Source organism: Betta splendens, chromosome 4 (assembly GCF_900634795.4).
Source record: "Betta splendens chromosome 4, fBetSpl5.4, whole genome shotgun sequence".
Lineage (NCBI taxonomy): Eukaryota > Metazoa > Chordata > Actinopteri > Anabantiformes > Osphronemidae > Betta > Betta splendens.
Genome location: NC_040884.2, coordinates 3,697,927 through 3,718,089, shown reverse-complemented (window position 1 = coordinate 3,718,089; position 20,163 = coordinate 3,697,927). Strand labels below are relative to the sequence as shown.

Genomic DNA, 20,163 nt, shown 5'->3' with positions numbered 1-20,163 from the left:
ATGTGATACAGTGGCAGATGTAGAACTCAGCCTGAGCTCCTCAGTCCATCCACATAAAAACTAACTGGCCCATAATTAGCCTCATCAGGTTGCAGAGCGCTGCCTTCTTTGTAACATGTGGCATCTTAGTGCCCCGGTGAAGGAAGCACAATGGGGATGAATGTGGATGAATGTGGATGAATGAGGATGAATGAGGATGAATGAGGATGAATGTGGATGAATGAGGATGAATGAGGATGAATGAGGATGAATGAGGATGAATGAGGATGCCGAGCTGCTGATCAGCTGCTGGTCTGGTCACATGTGACACCCACAGAGACAGGAAAGTGGGTTGACAGGACACACGCCCTCTGACTGGGCGTGGGGAGTGGACCCGCTGCTCCACTGACTGGCTGCTCTCAGGACGGGACAGAGTTCTCAGAAATAGGCTGCCAGGATTAAACACATGCATTATGCACGTGTGCGATCAGTCCCCAGCGACAAGCGGTGGCTGGATGGAGGACGTCGCCTTCACTAGAACAGGTCTGCAAATGCAGCTGTGCCGTGTGAAGACCTGCATGTGTGCGTGTGTAGCTGTAGAAGGAGGCCGGCCGGTGTTTACATTCAGTCCATGTCCTCAGCTGATCAGCACCGACCCCAGAGGCTGCAGGCTCGTCTGCTTTCACACACTGTCTGGATGTTTTAAGTTCTAATCTTGCTGCTTCATGGGACTTTGTTTTGCTAAAAGTCTCTGACTCTAAGTAATCTACACGTAAGTTGGTTGTTTTGAGACTCGACGGGGGAATCGAACCCTCTACTGGTGCAGGTAACGGTTGCACAGCTCACAAGTGCATCACAAAGAGTCCAGAGAGAGTGGACGCGCGACCATTGATGCCAAATGAGGCAAAGTGTGACAGACTCAAGTAAGTCTGCGGCAGCACTTGGCAGATCGACAAACAGGCTGCAGAGATCCCGTCTCACATGCATGTGGTTAATCTGGTTAGGACAACGGATTAAATCATCACAGGGTGTTTCCTGAACGATATTTCAGCTGCCACACGTTTCTTTAGGTTCTCTCTCATCCTTGTTGAGAAGGTTTCCAGGAAACCAGCTGCTTTTCTGAAGTGGCTGCTGATGAGTGTAGTGCTGCATGCACTCTGTTTAGTTATTAGGAAGAAACTTCAGAAATAGCAGCTGTGCCACTGATTTCTACCTGAGCACTTTGTGCTATTACTGTACGGCCCAATGTTCACGTTCATTAATCTGCGTTTGCAGATGTTGTCAGACATCGGTGTTCTCATCTAATCCGCTCCATCTCTATGATATGTAGTAGTCTTAAATCCAGTGTTTTTATCATCTGGTGACGGTCCCCCGGCCTCCTGTGATCCAAGAGAGCAAGAGTCGCTCTTAAGAGGCTTACTTTAGGCTGCTAATAGACTTTGCAGAGGTGGAGCTATTTTAGGATGGACAGCGTGGAAGAATGAGCGAGGGAGACTCACAGGACCGACTTTGGATCTCTGGCTTTGCCGGGGAAAAAAAGCCACGCTGCATCATTCCACCGATCCATCCATCTGTGCAACTGTCCAGCTGGCACTGTGATGTAACTGGATGGATCGCCGCTGACGAATGAATCAGCAGAGGAGGAATGGGAGGAGAGGGGAAGAGGGAGAGAAGTTCCCAACCAGCTGTAGGACGTCTGAGCCCAGGGCTGTGCATCTGCAGCGAGGCTAAACAGGAATGTAGAGCTGCAACAGGGTAAAACTCCTCCGTTCTGTGGGTTCCACCTGCGGTGGAGACTTCAGGGTTCACAGGCTCTGACAGCAGTCAGCAAGAGGGCTCCGCGTGACCATGGACCGCTACGGCTCTGCAACCCCAATCAATGTAACGTACCTCCGCTTGTTTCAGTTCCACCTGCTGCTGCTTCCTGTGGCTTAGTCACAAGAGCATCAGCCTCTGGACGGATTTATGATCGCAGAGAGTAACTAGTGTAGAAATGCTTTTATGTAACAAAAAATGCTGTTTGGTGCAGGATTTATTTTGTGGATTTAAAGGGTTGTGTTTACAATTATATTGAAGGTACAGCATGTGGCACATGGTTTATGCAGAGTTTATATGATGGAATCAGAACATAGCAATGTGATACTACAGGTGCCTCTCAAAATATGTGTAACACGTCCAGAAACGGTGTCTGGATGCACAGAGGTGCTAAGATTTAGAGTTTGGCCTGTGACCAAGAAGATGAGTAATTAAGAGGAATTATTCAAAGGCTGGAGGTTACGGCCTCAGCACTAATGATAGCGTCCACTGACGGGTGGCGGCTGTGCCACCGGCTTTTCCTGCCTGTCGTCTAAGCTCCCATCTGAAATCCACGGCCGCTCCCTGGACCCGTTCCCCCGCTCCACTCCGGCCACGCTCACATCCCGGCATCCGGGCCAAGTCCGTAAGCCAGACGTGGCCCCGAGCCAGCTCACATTGGCTTCCGGGCTCCAGAACGCAGCTGGTTGCCGGCCGTCGGGGCAAGAACTGAGCAGCCGTGGTCTGAGGACAGGAGAACCCCAGCCTGAACGAGACTGTGGCTGTGGGTGAAAAGGTGTCTGAAGAAGTATTGGTAGTTAATGACGGAAAGGTGCTGCACACTCACCATGGACCGTTGAGAACACAGAATGTTGAGAACACGGAACGTTGAAAATGTGGACCGTTCAGACCACAGACCTTTCAGAACATGGACCCTTGACACGGAAACTTCAGAACACGGACCGTTCAGAACATGGAACGTTGAGAATGTAGACCGTTCACACCACGGACCTTTCAGAACATGGACCCCTGACATAGAACCTTCAGAACACGGACTGTTGAGAACACGGAACGTTCAGAAAACAGACTGTTCAGAACATGGACTGTTCAGAACGTGGAACGTTCAGAACACAGAACCCTGAGAACATGGAACATTCAGAACGTGGAACATTCAGAACACGGACCATTCAGAACATGAAACGTTGAGAACATGGAATGCTGAGAACATGGAACATTCAGAACACAGAACGCTGAGAATGTGGACCGTTCAGAACGTGAAATAGTGAGAACATGGACTCTTCAGAACATGTGGACCCTTAACATGTAATCTTCAGAACGTGGAACCTTCAGTACACGAACGCTTCAGAATGTGGATCCTCTGCTCTCCACAGACGTTTTCCCTCTTCTCGCAGGAACAGGAAGTTGTCACCTGCGTGACCTCCTTCCAGCCCCTCGCCTGTTGTCCTGGTAACTGTGACTTCAGAACACGGAATGTTCAGAACGCGGAACGTTGAGAACATGGAACATGGAACGTCGCCTGTTGTTGTGGTAACTGTGTGCTGCTCACCTTAAACCGTTGAGCCCAGGTCTTGGCTCAGTGCCGTCAGGGCAGCGGATCCTGTTGAAAAGGTGACTCAGTCCAACACGTAGACGCCCAGACGCAGGAACTATGAGCAGGACGTCGGGCGTGTTCCAGTGCAGTTTATGGACATCTTTGACCTGTTGCACTGGTGCGTAGCGCTGCTGGTGGCATGGAGGCAGCAGCTGTGTGATGCATTGACACCGGCAGCAGAACATCTGTATGTATAAAGTCTTCCTGATGAGGTTGAAGCCTCTGTACTTACAGTAGGTGCAGCAGTGTCAGTGTTTGACCACACAGTGGCGCTGTGTGACCAACCCAACAACACGCGGACCCCAGACCTGCTGCATCACATTAACGAGAGGACGACCAGCGTACACACAGTGGGAGAATCAATCCATGGAGCCAGAGGAAACAGCTGTGAAGGCCGAGCACGTGACCGGGCTGCAAGTCTTGATGTATGGAGTCTGCTGTGATTGGTCGGAGGGACACTCGGCCGTGATTGGCTGCGGAGCCAGTGTACGAGTACACACGCCGTGGTTATTTCTGTGCTGACCTATTAACGCTAACGTAGTGCATGCCTGCTAGCGCCCTCGCTCTCTCCTCTGTCTGTTTCTCCCGTGCGCGTCTCATTCATTATTACGTTTCCTTCTTAATCATGTTATTCGCGTTCTTCCGTTTAGCTGATGTTACTGCTGTTATCGCTCTCACGTTATGTCTCGTGAGTTCGGGCCTGTGCCTGTGGCTGCGCTGAGCCTGTGTGTGAGCATGTGTGCTCATTGCCAAACACACACAGCTGCTCTGTAGCTCATCACATGAGCCAGGACCTTTGGATGCCTGATAGTCCACTGAGGAGTTTAACAATAAAACCCAAGACCCAAACATGGGAGGTTTAGTCGCAAATTCCAAATCAGCCCGTATGCAGTTAACCGCAACGCTTACTCTCCTAAACACATGCAGGACTGCAGTGCAGGGCTGAGCTGGAGGCTCGCTTTTGCAATGCAAATCAAGTTTCCCACAAACCGTTATTATTTTTACTCCAATTATAATGAATCAAACTCACATTGTTGGTTTAAAATGACTAATCAAATAAAGAACAGTTCACGGTTTGTTGTGCAGGGATGCGAAGCCTTTACAACACAGTGCATCTCGCATTAATTAACCGCCAACATGTTACACACAACACACAGACGAGGTTGCAGCTGTGTAAATGACTGCATATTGTGCATAGGAGAAGTTCCTGAGGATGAAGTCTCTGCTGAGCCTTTCACTCCCTGCATCATTTATGGGACTTGTCCACCTGCATCAGCTTCTCAACGTAATCGGCTCCTTGAAGCGCGACTCTTCTTCATGTAATAGTTTGCAGTACTGATTAGGACGTGTCACCTAATTCCTCTGCCTCTGTGTTCTCGTCTCACGCCGCCTCTCTCTCTCGCTCGCCCGCTCGCTCGCTCTGCGCCGTGCTGCGTTGTTTGTTTTCTAGCGGAGGTGAGAAGCCACAGACGACCACAGAGGTACTACTGTGTGTGAGTGTGTGCCGGTCCAGATGGCCCAGCCGTCGGCATCGAGAGCGAGCTTCCACTCATCTGCCCTTCATCTCTGTGAAATCCTCTTTGACTCTTTGTAGTTCACTTATGAGGAAGTCCCAGCGTCTTTGAATGGCATTTGAATCCAAGCACTGCAGCCGAGTTCAGGTGGTGTTTGTTCAGCCCATTAGCTGCTGCTCGGAACAGAACTTTAGCACATCTGACTATTAATAACTGGGCACATGACGTCCTGCCAAAAATCTACACCCAGGGCCCGGTTGGACCGTTAGAAACCACAGGCCTCTCATTCATTTTAATTAGGCCAGGCGTCACCGCAGCAGAGGTGCCGACACTGAGATCTCAAGAAAAAAAGTGCAAGCAGAAAAGTTGGACCTGACTCAGCTTTAGCTGCAACATCAACCTCCCTGCAAGTTCACATTCATGACAGATGCGTTTGTCACCTCAGTCTTTGCTGAAACAAATTTATTCACTGGCACTATGACACGTAACAGACCTCTAATCTTCACCTGTCTGACCTTCACACAGTTTCTCCTGTGTCCTGTCACCTGTGGTTTCACAGGGTTCAAGGCCAAAGCTGGCGTTTAGCTGCCAGTTCAACAACTGTGCTGCATTCAAATGTCAACTGAACAAATCACCGCGGTAAAGTCTGTGTGTGTGTGTGTGTGTGTGTGTGTGTGTGTGTGTGTGTGTGCGCACGCCCATGCGTGCATGTGTGCGTGTGTGTTTGGGAGATCATGCCTTGTGGCTCTGTGTGATGTAATGACATGGGGTCTGTCTCACTCATTCACTCTTTAGGTCTCTCTACCCTCTCTCTCTCCATCACTGTTATATTTGGTCAATTCAATCTTCACCAGCCCGTATAAAACTGTACCCTAACCCCCCCTCCTCCTTACGCTTTGTGTGTGTGTGTGTGTGTGTGTGTGTGTGTGTGTGTGTGTGTGTGTGTGTGTGTGTGTGTGTGTGTGTGTGTGTGTGTGTGTGCGTGTGAAGAAGCGCATCTCTGCAGTGAGTTGAAAGAAAGACAGGTGAAGAGAGAGACAGAAAGGGGGAAAAACAATGGGATGCTGGAGAGAGCACGTTTTTTAATCCCATCTCGACCCTTTCTCTTTTTTCTGTCTTTCTGTCGCTCATTGATCTTGCTGTTGAGAGGCGGACCAAGAGAGGCAGTGGAGCGAACCGAGGCAAAGTGAGCAAGCCGTGCACTGAGAGAGAGAGAGAGAGAGAGAGAGAGAGAGAGAGAGAGAGAGAAGGAGAAGGGAGGCAATAGGACGAGAGAGGCAAATGCTCGCAGAGAGAGCAGAGGCAGAGGACTGGGACCGCAGAGAGCACATCCATACTAACACAAACACACAGTCACGCACATGCAGACACACACCCACACACAGACTCGCTCACACATGCTGACAAGAAGACCCTGAAAACACACACACACACACATGCAAACCCACTGTGACACACGCACACACTGACGCACAGGAAGCCAGTGACCATGGTGCTCCGTGCATCCTGACCAGCTATGAGGATTACCCTGAGGAGGATGATGATGATGAAGATGAGAGCTGTGAAGAGTGTGAGGGAGAGGACGCCGGCCTGCCACAGCTGAGGACTGTAGCCGGGCGGTGGGGGGCGGAGGGAGGCGCGGGGGGCCGCTGGAGTTTGGGACTCTGGCATGGGATGGAGCGCGGCTGGATGTGAGGCAGGCATGTGCATGTGCGCCCGTGGATGCGTGTGTGAAGGCTAGGATGCCCCCCCAGCGCGGGACCCGCTAGCTAACGTTAGCCACATGTTGTGCCACTGCAAAGTAGCATGCACCAACAACACCATATCGCTGATGTTTGGATGCAAGGTAGGTAGAGCTGTGTGTGTTAGAGTGCGAGAGATATACACGGGGTGCAGGGTGAGAGAGAGCGAGAGAGAGAGAGGGAGAGAGAGAGGGAGAGAGAGAGAGAGAGAGGGAGAGAGAGGGAGGGAGACACAGAGAGAGAGGCTGACTTAGGCAAACTGCTGAGTGGGAGAATGAGAGGTGACTGGGTCGGAGTTAGTCGCCAGGAGGAGAGTAAAACTAAATGTGTGTGTTCATTATCAGCACCAGCTCCAACCTGTGTATCTGAAGCTCCTCTTGTCTTAATTCAGATCCTAAAGATGTGACGTATCCTGATGTAAATGATTGCATTCATTTTAGTTTGACATTTCTGTGTAGCTGATTGTCCTTTTGTTTTTATTTTGGCTACGTGGAGGCAGAGATGCACACGTGCTACATTGATTTAGAAGATGGTATAAATGAATTTACATTCTGCCATTAGACACTTGTGGTTGGTGGAGAATCTGCAGTGGGAGTAAATTGAAACTAACATATCTCAAACTTTGTCCTAAGACGTCCTGTCACTAAAGTCAGATTCAAGACAGGTTTTAACAGTAGTTTCTACCTGTTTTGCATTGTACCTGTGCTCATTGTCTTAAAGCTTTCATACTATAGCAACTTTGTCTACAGAGCTTTGCTTGAATGTTACTCTAAGTCTAATTATGGAGTCTATTCATTTTATTCACCTTGTGGAGCCTATTAGCAACATTCAGAAGCCACCATTCACAGTTTAGCTTTTCATTTCAGATGTTGGGCCCTTTGTCTCTTTTCCTGAGCAACAACAAAATACGCAACATTTATATTTCACAGCCAGTTATTATATTTCCAGCTTTATATGCAGGTTAGCACAGTAGATGGACGTGCTTTTGGGGTTTGGTGTTTGGAGGCTGCTGCTTCTCTTTTCCATCAATACATTCTCCCTGAACTGCCCGGTGTACAGTACAATAGGTCCTATACAGTATTTCCCTGAGGGAGACTCATCTTGTAGGAAATAAAGACAGGGCTAAAGAAATGTGTCCAGGTTTGATGTGCTTCACCCATAAATTAATGGATGAAGCTGCTTCATTCACTGCATTGAGATTGTAAAACCTCCAGCCTCTTGTCAAGTCTTGTTGCTCCTATCGTGTAATTAAACCATTACCCTGGTACCTCCTACGATTATGGGATGATTACATAACAGCAGCCCATGCCGGGTGAACGAGCTTTGGCTAAAATTGGCATTCGAAATCTCGCAAAGTACTCGGAAACGTTTGAGCGTAAAATCAGCACATGAAATATTAACGCTCCACCCGAGAGCTTTGGGAACGGCGCTTTTGATGTGGAAGCAGCGTTGGTACTTTGAGCTGTAAACACACAGCTAATCCAGAAATGCTCCGTGAACCCCATCATGAGCCAGAGAAAGAAAAATAAAAGCTTTACAGCTTCGACAAACACGAGCGGGCCGTCTCACTTACAGCAGTATAATATAAGGAGGTACCACTGCACTGTGAGTTCAGCAGTCGGCCTATAACAAAGTGTATGGGCTTCACTTCTGTCCTATTAAATCACCTCACCCTGTCAGCCTCGTAGATGGAGGCAGGCCGAGAGACAAGCGCCCTGCTGGAGCTGCAGAGAGAGGAAGCACGAGAGCGTGACACACTACGTTGTCCTCTAGAAGTGGAACTGGACACGTGATAATGAGAGGCCGTGTCATGAGGACTATAAGACGCTGAGCACAACCTATAGAACAGCCAATGGAGGATGGGTGAGCCCCGCTAGCTCAGGAGGTGGAGCATCGGTTCAAGCCCCGCTTCTGGCACCAGGTGTGTCCTTGAGCAAGACGCTTTGGCTGCACTGCTCAAAATACAGTGGGGTTGAGTTATTATGGGTTACAACTGTAGCGTTAGTGTGTGATGGAAGGGGTGATTCTGGAGCCGTCTGTCTCTGTGAAATATAGCATTAGTAGAATAGAATATACAGTAGAAGAAGATCAGAGGTTCCCCTTCGTCCTAAAACTCTGTAAAAGTCTGTGGCTTCATTTCCTCAAATAAATAAATAAGAATGTCTGAGTTGGGACATCTGGGTCCTCTTTACCTGCATAAAATATAAAGGCATAAAGACTAGTCGACGTGTGCAGCACTTTGCTATTGTGGAACAAATCCAAAGAGACAAAGGGGTCTTGTAATTGTAATACGTCAGAACAAGCTGACATCAGCAATTTTCAAGTATTTCTTTGAGAAACACACATGACAAAGTGTGTTTGACATCGAAACGGTTCATTCAACTCAAGGAAAAAGAAAATCGACCCACTGGTACTTTTCGTCTTATAAAAATCAATAGTACATAAAACCTTAGTTGGTGAATGACAACTTAATGAAATTTTTCTAGCGTTTAACTAAAAGTTGACTTTTTCTCAACACTCACTTTGTTTGTAATGAAAAGGCTGAAGCGGTGTTCCTGAAACCAGCTCACGACTGATGAGACGTGCTGAACAGACACTGCTGCTAATAGAAGCTCCTGTAAAAGCAAACCAGGGGAAGACGCAGCGTCCGGTACACGGCGTGCAGGGGGGGGTGCACTGTGAATATGTGAGGGTGCACAACATTCATTTCACCGAGCCAGCAATGTGTCCGTTTCTGAGCCTTTTAAGTGCCCCAGAAGATAAATCACACACACCTAAACTAGGTCAGACATTTCACCACATTCAAAATAGATGAAGCTCTTCCTCTATTTCTGCTCAGACCAGTGTGTTTTTCCTGAAGACACTTTACTGACTGGAGGCCGGTCAACGTGCTGACTAGTGCTTTTACTTTGAAATTAGTAAAATAATGTCGATTTAAGATTTTAATCTCATGCTGATACGGACAAAGCTTTAAGTACCTTGAATTAATATTTAAACTTATCTAAATTTATTTAGATCTTCAAATTTGTCTATTGACTTAATGAATGTTGTTTTTGTATTTGTATTCTTTACTGTGACTTTATCGATGTTCCATTGTTATCATCGGATGTGGTCATCAGCTGTTATCTGATGTTTTCTATGGCCTTGGCAATAAATACTTGTTTGCTCGGGAGCAATAGCACAAGAGTGAGCATGATGTGAGAAATGGAAAGAATAACAGAGAGAAGTGTGTGTGTGTGTGTGTGTGTGTGTGTGTGCGTGCGTGCGTGCGTGCGTGCGTGCGTGTGTGTGTGTGTGCGTGCGTGTGTGAGACCGAGATGTCCCTTACGGCAGAGGATCCCCTGCTCTTTCATATCTCGCCAAGCGTGACTAACGCCTGGCTGAACCCTGACGCACACACACGGATACGAGCTAACAACGCGTAGACATTCACTGGGAGGCGGAATCTGCTCCCAATCCAGTCACGTTCCTCTGGCCGTGCAGGACTGGCTGACACACTAACACATGACAGCCACATTTCTGTGTGTTTGTGTTTAGCAGGCTGTCTGCAGGCACGGTCCACACTAGGCAGGCACACACACACACACACACACACACACACACACACACACACACACACACACACACACACACACACACACACACACACACACACACAGACTCGTGCATCAGTTCATTCAGAGGCGTTCTTGTGTCATGCTCAGGACCAAATATAGGATTTTGGCTGCGTGTGCTCGTGTGAGTGCAGAGGGCAGCGGCGGCGCCGGTGTTGTGACAATAGCGCGGCCCAGTGTTTCTTCAGGGTCTTAGTGCCTGGCTGCTCAACCGCTGCTTTCCACATCATTTTCAGGCATTGCCACTAATTAGCGAGTTGACAGCGAGTGAAAAGGCAGCGAGACGCGCTGAAGGTTACGTGATGGGGTCACGTGGGTTCGTTCTGCTCTCAGTTCTTGCCTAAATAGGGCTCATGAAGCTGCAGCAGACGCAAACGGGCCGAGCGAGCGCCGCCGTGTCCGTTTGAATCCTCTGGACTCGGCTCACGCTCCTCGCAAAATAAGGCGCCCACTCGCTGCTGCAAATCACAACTTCTGGAGGAGGGTTTGCGTCACGATGCTGAGCATGACAGCGATCTGACGCGTGGGGTCAGACTCAGTGTGGACCTGCACAGAATGTCCACACGACGGCCGCTTCATTACAACACAAGCTTGTAGCAGCACATTGGTGTCAGAGTGGCTGCGTAGCGCTTGAGTTCCAGCGTGCAGGAACTTAATGAAGTGGCCAGTGAGCGTACTGTAACTTCCTCTCTGGGGAACCAGGTTTAATTAGGACTGTGGGCTGTGCAGTTACTGATGTAGAGACACAGAGGGAGCTGTGGGAGAGATCGCTAGGTGCAGTGGTACTTTATTAGTCACATTCATTTCCTGGAGGGTCACCAGAGCCATCGCATCCAAAGCGTGACCTTAATTTGAACCCGGAACCCAAGGCCACTTTCAGTTTTCTATTTAAGCTCAGTGCTTTTGTTCAGTCGCAGCGTGGAGCACGTCGCTATCAGACGTGTGCTGTTTAACGCAGGCTTTCTGGCTGCACGCAGCAGACGTCCTCCCAGTGGGGCTGAATGGGAGGATGTGTGCTCCAGGCTGTAAAGCATCTGTACGTCTGTATGCACTTCTCTCCGTCGCTTGTTTTGACACCTCTACATTTGCGTGGATTAGCATTTAAAAAGCCTCTGAGGAGCTGAGCTGCGTTACAGCGAGACCCGTGAGCAGATTACAGCCAAGTCGTACAGGCACGTGGACAAATCCCTGAAATTGGCTTTTCACACAGTGCTCAGTCTCGCTTTCATTTAACTCGGATCAAGTTGTGAGTTTAATACCTAAAATGTATTAGGAACCTGATTTCTTGATTGATTTCTTGGCTAAAGGTTTGTCATCTGATCAGGACATTTCCTGTGCTTGTCTAGAGCTTCTCGGATTCTTTTTTCCTTATTTTGATTTAAGTTTAAGTGTAAAGTGTTGTATTCAGATGCACTCTTCTCTGGCTGTGGCTGTGTGCTGACTGGACAGAGACGCCGTCCTCCCTGCTGCTTCGCTGGCACGTCATGTAAAACTGGCTCGGCGCCGCTTCCTTCCTGCTTCAGCTTCACTGACTCACCCGCTACACTCTGTCCAGTAAAGCAGAAAAACATCAAATAATTTTTTTAAAGAGCTAAATGGAAGCGAGGGAGTGGGAATGGGGGATGAGGAGGGGAGGGGGGGGGGGGTAGTGAGAGTTGTGAAGGGGAGAGAGGCGTGATGAAGATACAGAGAGAGGAAGACGAGGGAGAAGCAGCGAGTCCCTCAGGCTCATTGTCTTCCTCTCAACGCCCTCATTCACTTCTCCACTGAATCTTCTGCCTCAAGTCCATGTGTGCACTTTCACATATGTTCAATATGGGAAACAATTACTGTCACGCTGAGTTTACACCTGGACTCCTCCGCATGGCGACACACGACAACTGTACCATTAAATACTGTGATTCCTCAGGAATGAGCGCAGGCACGCTGTAGCTCGGCTTCTCCTCTGTGCTGGTTCCAGCTTTGCACTAATACTGGACTTTCTCCTTTTCCAGCTTATTTGCTTCTCTACTTATGGAAAAACTAACCTCTTTCTTCTTCCTCTTTTTTCTTCCTGCCTCATCTCCCCTTCTGTTCTCCTTTTCCCGTATCACTTCTTTTCCTTACTTGACTTTCCCTCTACCCACCTCCTCCCCTTTCTTCCACCCTCCTGCTATAGAAGTATCGGTACCAAGAAGAAGAAGGGGCATCGCCAGGTGCCCCGAAACTCCACCAACACCTCTGCCATCAGCACCCAATGGGAGTCGCCAGAGAGCTGAGAGATGGAGGAACCCTGGGAAGGGAAGGGGGGACCCTGGGGAGAGATGCAGGGACTCTGGGGAGGGACGGGGGGAGCCTAGGAAGAGACGGAAGCAGCATGGGACGAGATGGGGGCACCCTGGGACGAGATGGGGGCACCCTGGGAAGAGATGGGGGCACCCTGGGAAGAGATGGGGGCACCCTGGGAAGAGATGGGGGCACCCTGGGAAGGGAGCGAGGCACCTGGAGGCGAGAGGGGCTGGGCTACGGGACTATGGAGCGAGAAAGGGAGCGGTCTGTGGGGAGGGGCGGCTCTCTCGGCCGCCACTGTGACCTGCGGGGGGCGGAGCTGGTTCAGGTGGCGGAGCGGCAGCTGTCCCAGATTCAACACGTCCACGGATACGTCACCCACACACACATCACACCTGCTCAGGTAACTGTCTGAGTGTTCACCCGTCCACCCCCCGACAGCCACATCGCACCGACACGTCCGTCTGGTCTCTATCACGAAAACCAGAGCCTCTGAAACACAAGCTCAGGCCTCAGTGCATGTTCAGAAACATGTGCACGTTTATAACATGTGCACTACAAACAAGCCTCTACAGCACTGGAAGCGAGTCTAGTGTCAGCGTCAGCCTTTCAAAATTCCTGCACTGTCTCAATGTTCCATTTCTAGTATCACATTAATTATTGACCATTTGTTTTGCCGCTAACGTTTTCTCGGTGAAACTGGTTTCTGCCAGGATCATGTTTGTGTCTGAGTGGCTTTTATTCCCATGTGCAGTTCGTTCCTGCTCTAAATGAAAATAAAAACAATAGACTGGAGAACTACAGTTTATACCAAATGTATAAGAATCTGAAGCTATTGAAAGGAAATATTCATTGGATTTCAGCTCGAGCCCCTCTGCTCTGGACTTCCAGCTTCTCCTTCTGCTTTAGTGGAGGTGACAGACCTACAGTACATGTACCTCCATCCACGTCTGGGGACCTGCTTGTGATTCAAGTCTTTGTAAAAGCATTTAGAAGTCAAAGATACTGACCTAAATTCTCCTCTGTGTACGGAGGCTTTCACTGGGCCAGGAGACTAGTTCTGCAGAAGTGTGCATGAAGGGATCCAGTTGAACGCTCGGCCCATTTTTTAGTAACGAGGCCCATTACAGTCTGTCTGGCCCCGTCCCTCCTTCTCTATCTCACTCACACACGCTCAAGATCACAGCAAAGTGCACTAATCTTTTCATTTTTCATCTTAATTTGTGTAGATTATTGCATATCAAATCACCCCCCCCCAACACACACACACACACACACACACACACACACACACACACACACACACACACACACACACACACACACACACACACAACCTACAACGTCCTTGGCACATGGCACACATCAAAGCTTGACTCTATTATATATTTCTATATTTCTTTTTTCCTGTAACTCACTTTTCTGAGTATTGACTGATGGTTGGTCTGAAGCCGCTTTAGCTCCACTGTGTGGTGGAGGAAAGACTGGAGTGTAGCTCCACCTTGTGACTAGACACCACACTCCCACAGCTGTAAATCAAACGTTCACTGTAGTAAATGCTTCCGTGGATGTCAGCTTTAACCCATGTGTGTACATCTGATCTTCATCCACAGCATCATTATCATCATCCTCATCATGTTTCCCCTTTAAGCCCAGTGCAGGTTCATTCCAGTTGCTCATCGACTGTCCGACAATCGTTTATCTTATATCTACGACCTTGTGTATATTTGGAGACTTCATGGGCTGTTTTGTTGTATGTGGGCATTTGTACTGTTCTATTTTGAGAACAGCTTCAGCCCATGTGCATGTTTGTATGTGTGTGTGTGTGTGTGTGTGTGTGTGTGTGTGTGTGTGTGTGTGTGTGTGTGTGTGTGTGTGTGTGTGTGTGACCACAGGTGCTGGGTCTGGCTAGCTTCTGTGTGACAGATGGACTTGCCATCTTGTTCTCGCCATGTAAATGTTCTCTTCTCTCTTCAGCTCCCGTTTCTTTTTCTTTCTCCTCTACATATTTCTCTCTGTCCTTTATTTTTAATGTAGATAATGAGTCCATGTTCCTAATATTAATTTTCCTTCATCTACGACTCGTTCTATGCAAACTTGTGTCTATTGACCTTACTATGACCCTATGACATTCCTATATACATGTACAGTGTGTTGTCTTTGTTGCTGCATTGTTTCCAGCTGTGCAGTGATGCTGTTGTAAAGTTAAATGGAAAAGTCCCGGTGCCCTGTTCCCTGTGGAGCCGCAGGGTGTGATCCACGGCGCTGAGCTTTGTCTGTGCATCGTAGGTAGAGTCCCCTGAGGCTCCCTTTGATGACGAGGCGTGGCCTCACCCCGAGGGAGAGAGGCTCAGCGAGGTTCCCGTCCCGCCTTTCTCCTCGCTCTATGCACACAGTCATGCCTACTACCAGGTAACGCCACCTCGGGGCCGGTTGCATGAGTTTGTCGCTGTACAAATCTGTCTGTGCACATTTGTGGCGGCGTTTCAGTTTGGGTTTTGTGGATTTCAGGATTTATTTGCCGTGGTTTATTCACAGTTAGTGTTTATTTCTGCCCATATTGCACAGATTCTGGAATCTGTGAGGGTTGTCGTTTGTAAGTGTCTTGCTTCAACACCGCACACGCTGAAGCGCCTCATGTAGCATTTTAAGTGTAATATTTGATCACACTGACAGGCAGACGACCTCACTAGGCACTGTTTTTCTCTTCACGTCGAGCTAAAGAGCCAGAGGCCTGATGTGGCAGATGGGACGAGGAATGAGAACTGAAGGGAAAATATGTTTATACTCTTAGCAACACAGCTGGAGGAGAAGAAGCAGCAGAAAGAGAAGGTGATTTTAAAAAGCGAATTTAACAATAGCATCACGCTAATGTACATAAGCATGATGTTATAGTATATGTTTAAAATGCTACATGTAGCTCCTTCAGGAAACCAGTCCTGCAGCATGCGACGTTTTACTTTGATCTGAATATTTGGTGACCTGGTGCGTTTGCATTGTGTGGTGTTCCTTCTCTGGGCGATGTTGACATACAGTAGAGCATGTTAGCACGCATGTGGTGTGATTGTTAGTTGTGTCTTTGATGTGAGCGTCCTTTGCACTGTAGACAGCAGCGTTACACATGGAGCACATCTGGCTCCATCCTGTGACTCATTTGCAGAACTACCTCTGTATCTACTAAATAATATCCTCCAGATAAACCAGCACGACCTCTAAGCAATTACACAGTTTGTGCAGTTTGTACAGTTGTCAGATGCTGCTCATATTAAAATGTATTTTTTAAACCTAACCAAGATAAAAAAAAAAAATCACACGTTGTAAATCCTGAGGTTTTGCTTGTGTACTGTAAATCAGTCTTGTCAGTCTTCTCATCTTGTTGCTAGATTTATAATTTTATTATTGCAAAGATTTGTGAGATAAATCCCATACAGCCATAATTATTTTTGTCTTTCTTATAAAAAAAGGTAGTTTTGCTTCTGCACATTTTTGTAGAGTCTTCCATCCAGATTGAGGAGAAAGCTGATGAAGTTAATGTGTAGTTGCGGTTTGTAAACTGCAGGAGGCAGCAGAGGCCAAACATGGACCAGTGCACAGCATGTGAATGAATCAAACTATTTATTCATATGTCACGATCGGTAAATACTGTTGTGTTAATTGACAGTCAGGGACCTAATGAAGGTAACAGCTGGCACTGACAAAAAAAGACAAATGAAACACACTACATCTTTAGGTTGGAGCAGTGCAACCAACGTTGATCCCAAGAAATCTATACATACATACTGTATAATATCTACATTCAAAGCAAATGCATTTGCTGTCTACATATAAGACAAACAGTAAGACACACAAAGCTCTCAGAGACATTAATGACTCTTTGTTATTAAGCTAATGCACGTCATTAAAGGGGAAGGAACAACAGCAGGGCCCGTGAGTGGGAGGAGACGGGGAACAGAGGCAGACAGAGACACGGGGCAGATTTGCTGCTGGATCTTAATCACTCCATCAGTCAGCTAAATCACTCCACCCCAGTGAATCTCCGTCCCCTCCTGCTGACACAGTAATTGAAATTAAGAGTCAGTATGAGCTTTACATTGAACTTACTGTAATTGTAATTATCAGGCGCATAGTGATTCCTGCTTTGGTAAGCGAGACCCTGAAGCAAATAAACTGTCAAAGCAGCAAACCTGTGCAGCATATCCTGTTAATTATTATAGCAAAGCCTCACCCCCGTATCTAACCTCCACATTCATTAATCTAAGCCACTGTCAACATAAAATATGATTTGTATTGGATTTACTGCCTTTAAATCCCAAACCTTTGTGCTGCATTGCTGAGATGACACGCCCTGAGAGGCTAAACATCGGCCTCAGCTCATTGGGATTCTTCTTTCGCATGGGCAGGTGCTTTGCTTGCTCTTCAGTGCTTTATATCTATTTATTCAGTATTTACCAAGGGAGCTTGACAGCTCTTTATAATAGTCTTTACCAGAATCTGAACCGGGATCTAATGGAAGGGCTGGGGCCATGCCAAAATGGTTAGGAACCACTGGAATAGATCATGGTATAGATCGGCGTGACATCAGCTCTGAGTCTGGCTGCGGCAGCATTCCTGATGAAAAAGCAAGTGTTTTGTCCAGTTTTACTGAAAGTCACCCTCAAATGGAGTGTGACGTTAAGTCTGTGTTGTCGTTCAGCCGTCTACAGTCTGCTGGGAAGGAACAAAGAGTCAGTTCAAAACACAAGGGCAAAGTTGGCCCTCCCACAGCCAGACATTAAACATGCATGATGTGTGCTTTTATTTAATTGGTCCTGAAATATTAATAGTGCTGGCATTCGCTGGCTGACATTTGACTGTCGAGGGGAGAGAGAGTAGAAACGAGAGAGAGAGGCCCATCAAAGAGGAGGCGGTTGTGATATGGGTAGCATGAATAGTTGCTGTGTCAGCTGATGCGTCTGTGGAGGGGGCTATTTGTTATGAAGTCCTGGCTACAGAGGAGGCTGGCGTGTCTGCTGGTTTACATAGGATGCTTTTCCATATATTTATCTATAAATCTGGCACATCACCTCCAACTAACCTGTTCATGTGTGTTTGCCTGTTAAGTAAGTGTTACAGTATCTGGTGTAACATGTAACATTTTGTGAATATTATTGAATCCCTATTGTAACATAATTGGTCAAATGTGGTGGGACAGACCCACTCCAGTTTCTTCCCACATATTCTTTTATGTTGTAGAAAGTGAGCTATTAGAAAACAGCTTATTAGTCAGCCAGTACAAGGTGTATGTCAAGACTTGGAAAGCTGTTGCCATAGATACAGTTCCCAAGGAAACATAGGAAGAAGCGGTGACAGGGGTCCTGCTCCACCTGTGGCAAATCCCCCCGGGAAGCTGTAGCGGTGGAGGCTAATGCTAATGCAGCTGGAAACGACTCGCCTCGGTCCTAGTAGTGAGCTTATAAATGCAGCTGTGTGTGTGTGTGTGTGTGTGTGTGTGTGTGTGTGTGTGTGTGTGTGTGTGTGTGTGTGTGTGTGTGTGTGTGTGTGTGTGTGTATGTGTGTGTCACACACATACATAAACAAGCATCATCACCTCCTTCACCTGCAACAGGCAACATTGCTTCTCTTTGTGTAGATGCATGTCGGAGGCTGTGTGTGTGCGTATTTGTAGTAGGGGGACCCTGTTGCGCGATTGGCTGGCTGGAATATAGGGGCGTGGCTTGTACCAGTAATGATATCTGACAGTGAGGGAGTGAGACAGAGGCATCGGGTTGCAGCTCAAATAATAGACTGGGAAAAGAGAAGAGAAAGAAGAAGATATATAGGGAGAGCGAAGAGGTGGGTGGGGAGTAGGTAGAAAAGGGAGCGAGGGAGAGAAAGCGAGACTGAGCCATGTTCTGAGCGAGAGAGATAAGAAGAGAGAGAGAGACTTGGAGCGACATCAGACGTAGGAGGGAGGGGAGGAGAAACAGAAGAGTTGCAGAAGGATTCTTCCAACCATCCACCTACTTCAGATGCTCTCCTCCTCGCCCGCATCCTTCCACCTCCCTGCTTTCATCTGTCCAGCCGCCCATCCCTCCCTCCCTCGTCCCCTCCATATTTAATGGGAGCGCACACGGTGACAGAGGGGAGATTGACTGGTCATCTCCTTGGAGGGAGGAGGAGGTGGGCTGGAGAAAGCCAGAGAGGAAGACTGGACTCCCTTAAATAATCAGTCCCTGCACTGTTGTTGCTCGGGCTCCTGCTCCCCCTCGTTTCTCCGAGAAGAGAAATTAAAAAAGGAGTTTGCAGTGGGGTGATTTTTGGACTGGGACATGTGGATGCTGGACATTTCTCCTGGCTAGAAACGAAGATGGGATGATGGACAGCAGAGACGGACGGGCCAACGCATTGACGGGCGAATGGATTTACAAAGACCCTGACAGACGGACCTGTGCTCCAGCTGCGGGAGGACCCTGTCCACCTGCCCAGCACCGTCTCCCCAGCGCTCCAGCCTCCGCTCCTGTTCAGCGGCCGGACACTTCCTGAGCCAGACCGCGGAGAAGAGAGGGAAACTATTAAAATCAGCAGCAGCGCAGACGCCGGCGAGAGTTGCAAGTGTGTTTGACAGCAACGCCTCCAGGAGCGCGGTGGCGGCGGAGGGAGGCTGAGGATGAAGCAGCGGAGAAACGCCACGACGTGAGCTCTGCCTTGTGTGTCTGAGGAAAGCGCAGGCGGCCCCGACCATGAACTATATTTTCGGTAACAATACCCTGTACCCCCGCAGCGCGAGGGTAGGTGGGTCATCCGGGGGTCAAGGGGCAGGGCTGGGAGTCAAACAGAAGCTGGGCCCCAAGCGGGGCTCCTCGGAGGAGCTTCCGCCCCCTCACACCTCCTCTCCCTCCACTTCCTCTCCCGCCTCCTCCTCCCCCTCCACCTCCTCCTCTCGCTGGCAGCAGCTCCTTATGTTCTTCTCCAGGAGGAGTGCCTTCACTGACTGTATCACTGCTAGCCAGGTAACGCACACGTCACATGCGTCGTGCATGTGTGTGTGTGTGTGTGTGTGTGTGTGTGTGTGTGTGTGTGTGTGCGCTCGATGCTTGAGGGGTGGTAGGGGATCAGGGTGGGAAACGTAACTGGACCTGGGCTTTTGTTGTATGTGTGTGTGTGTGTGTGTGTGTGTGTGTGTGTGTGTGTGTGTGTGTGTGTGTGTGTGTGTGTGTGTGTGTGTGTGTGTAGGGTACCGTGCAACCGGCCAGTCGTCACATTAACAAGCGGCCTCCAGTTTCAGCTTCTCAGCCAAAACAAGGATGCACTCAGCTTGGATTGAAGCTGAAGCAGCTCTCTGTTTGTGGTCGAGATTTCTGATAATGTTGTCATGGAAATGAGATCTGGCGTAGTGTATCAGATGCAGGGAGCCCGTGTGTTGCCATGGCGAAGCCATCGCGGAGCGGTTCAGTGGCGTGAGTCCACATGGAAGTCGAAATCAGCAGTCATTTCCAAACAGCTACAAACGTGAAATAGCAGCTGAAGCACAAGGAAATACTGCTGTGGAGGAAGAGTTCAGACACAAAGCACTGCACCGCCGCCGTCAGCGCCTGAAATATGACGCTGAACCGCTCTATAACTCACAACCTGCCCTCCAACTATCTACAGCGTGGCTGCAG

The 20,163-nt window shown here is 48.6% G+C and overlaps 1 protein-coding gene across 11 annotated transcripts in view; it reads left to right on the top strand.

Moving 5' to 3' along the window:
• LOC114854238 (discs large homolog 1-like protein) overlaps nucleotides 1-20,163 on the top strand; it is a 57,504-nt gene that overhangs the window by 4,396 nt on the left and 32,945 nt on the right. For 4 of the 11 annotated variants that reach the window (XR_008694318.1, XM_029148452.3, XM_029148453.3 and 1 more), the window contains 2 exons: nucleotides 12,414-12,926; nucleotides 14,813-14,935. The exons of 2 other annotated variants lie outside the window; for them this stretch is intronic. Coding sequence is in view for 8 of the 9 variants with exons in the window: in XM_029148452.3 (XP_029004285.1) it covers nucleotides 12,414-12,926; nucleotides 14,813-14,935 (636 nt within the window). In the remaining variant the exon portion in view is untranslated. Of the gene's footprint in view, nucleotides 1-1,812; nucleotides 1,861-6,161; nucleotides 6,746-12,413; nucleotides 12,927-14,812; nucleotides 14,936-18,019; nucleotides 19,513-20,163 lie in introns of those variants that run through there. 5 more of the 11 variants (XM_029148462.2, XM_029148459.2, XM_029148458.2 and 2 more) reach the window with 5 other exon arrangements.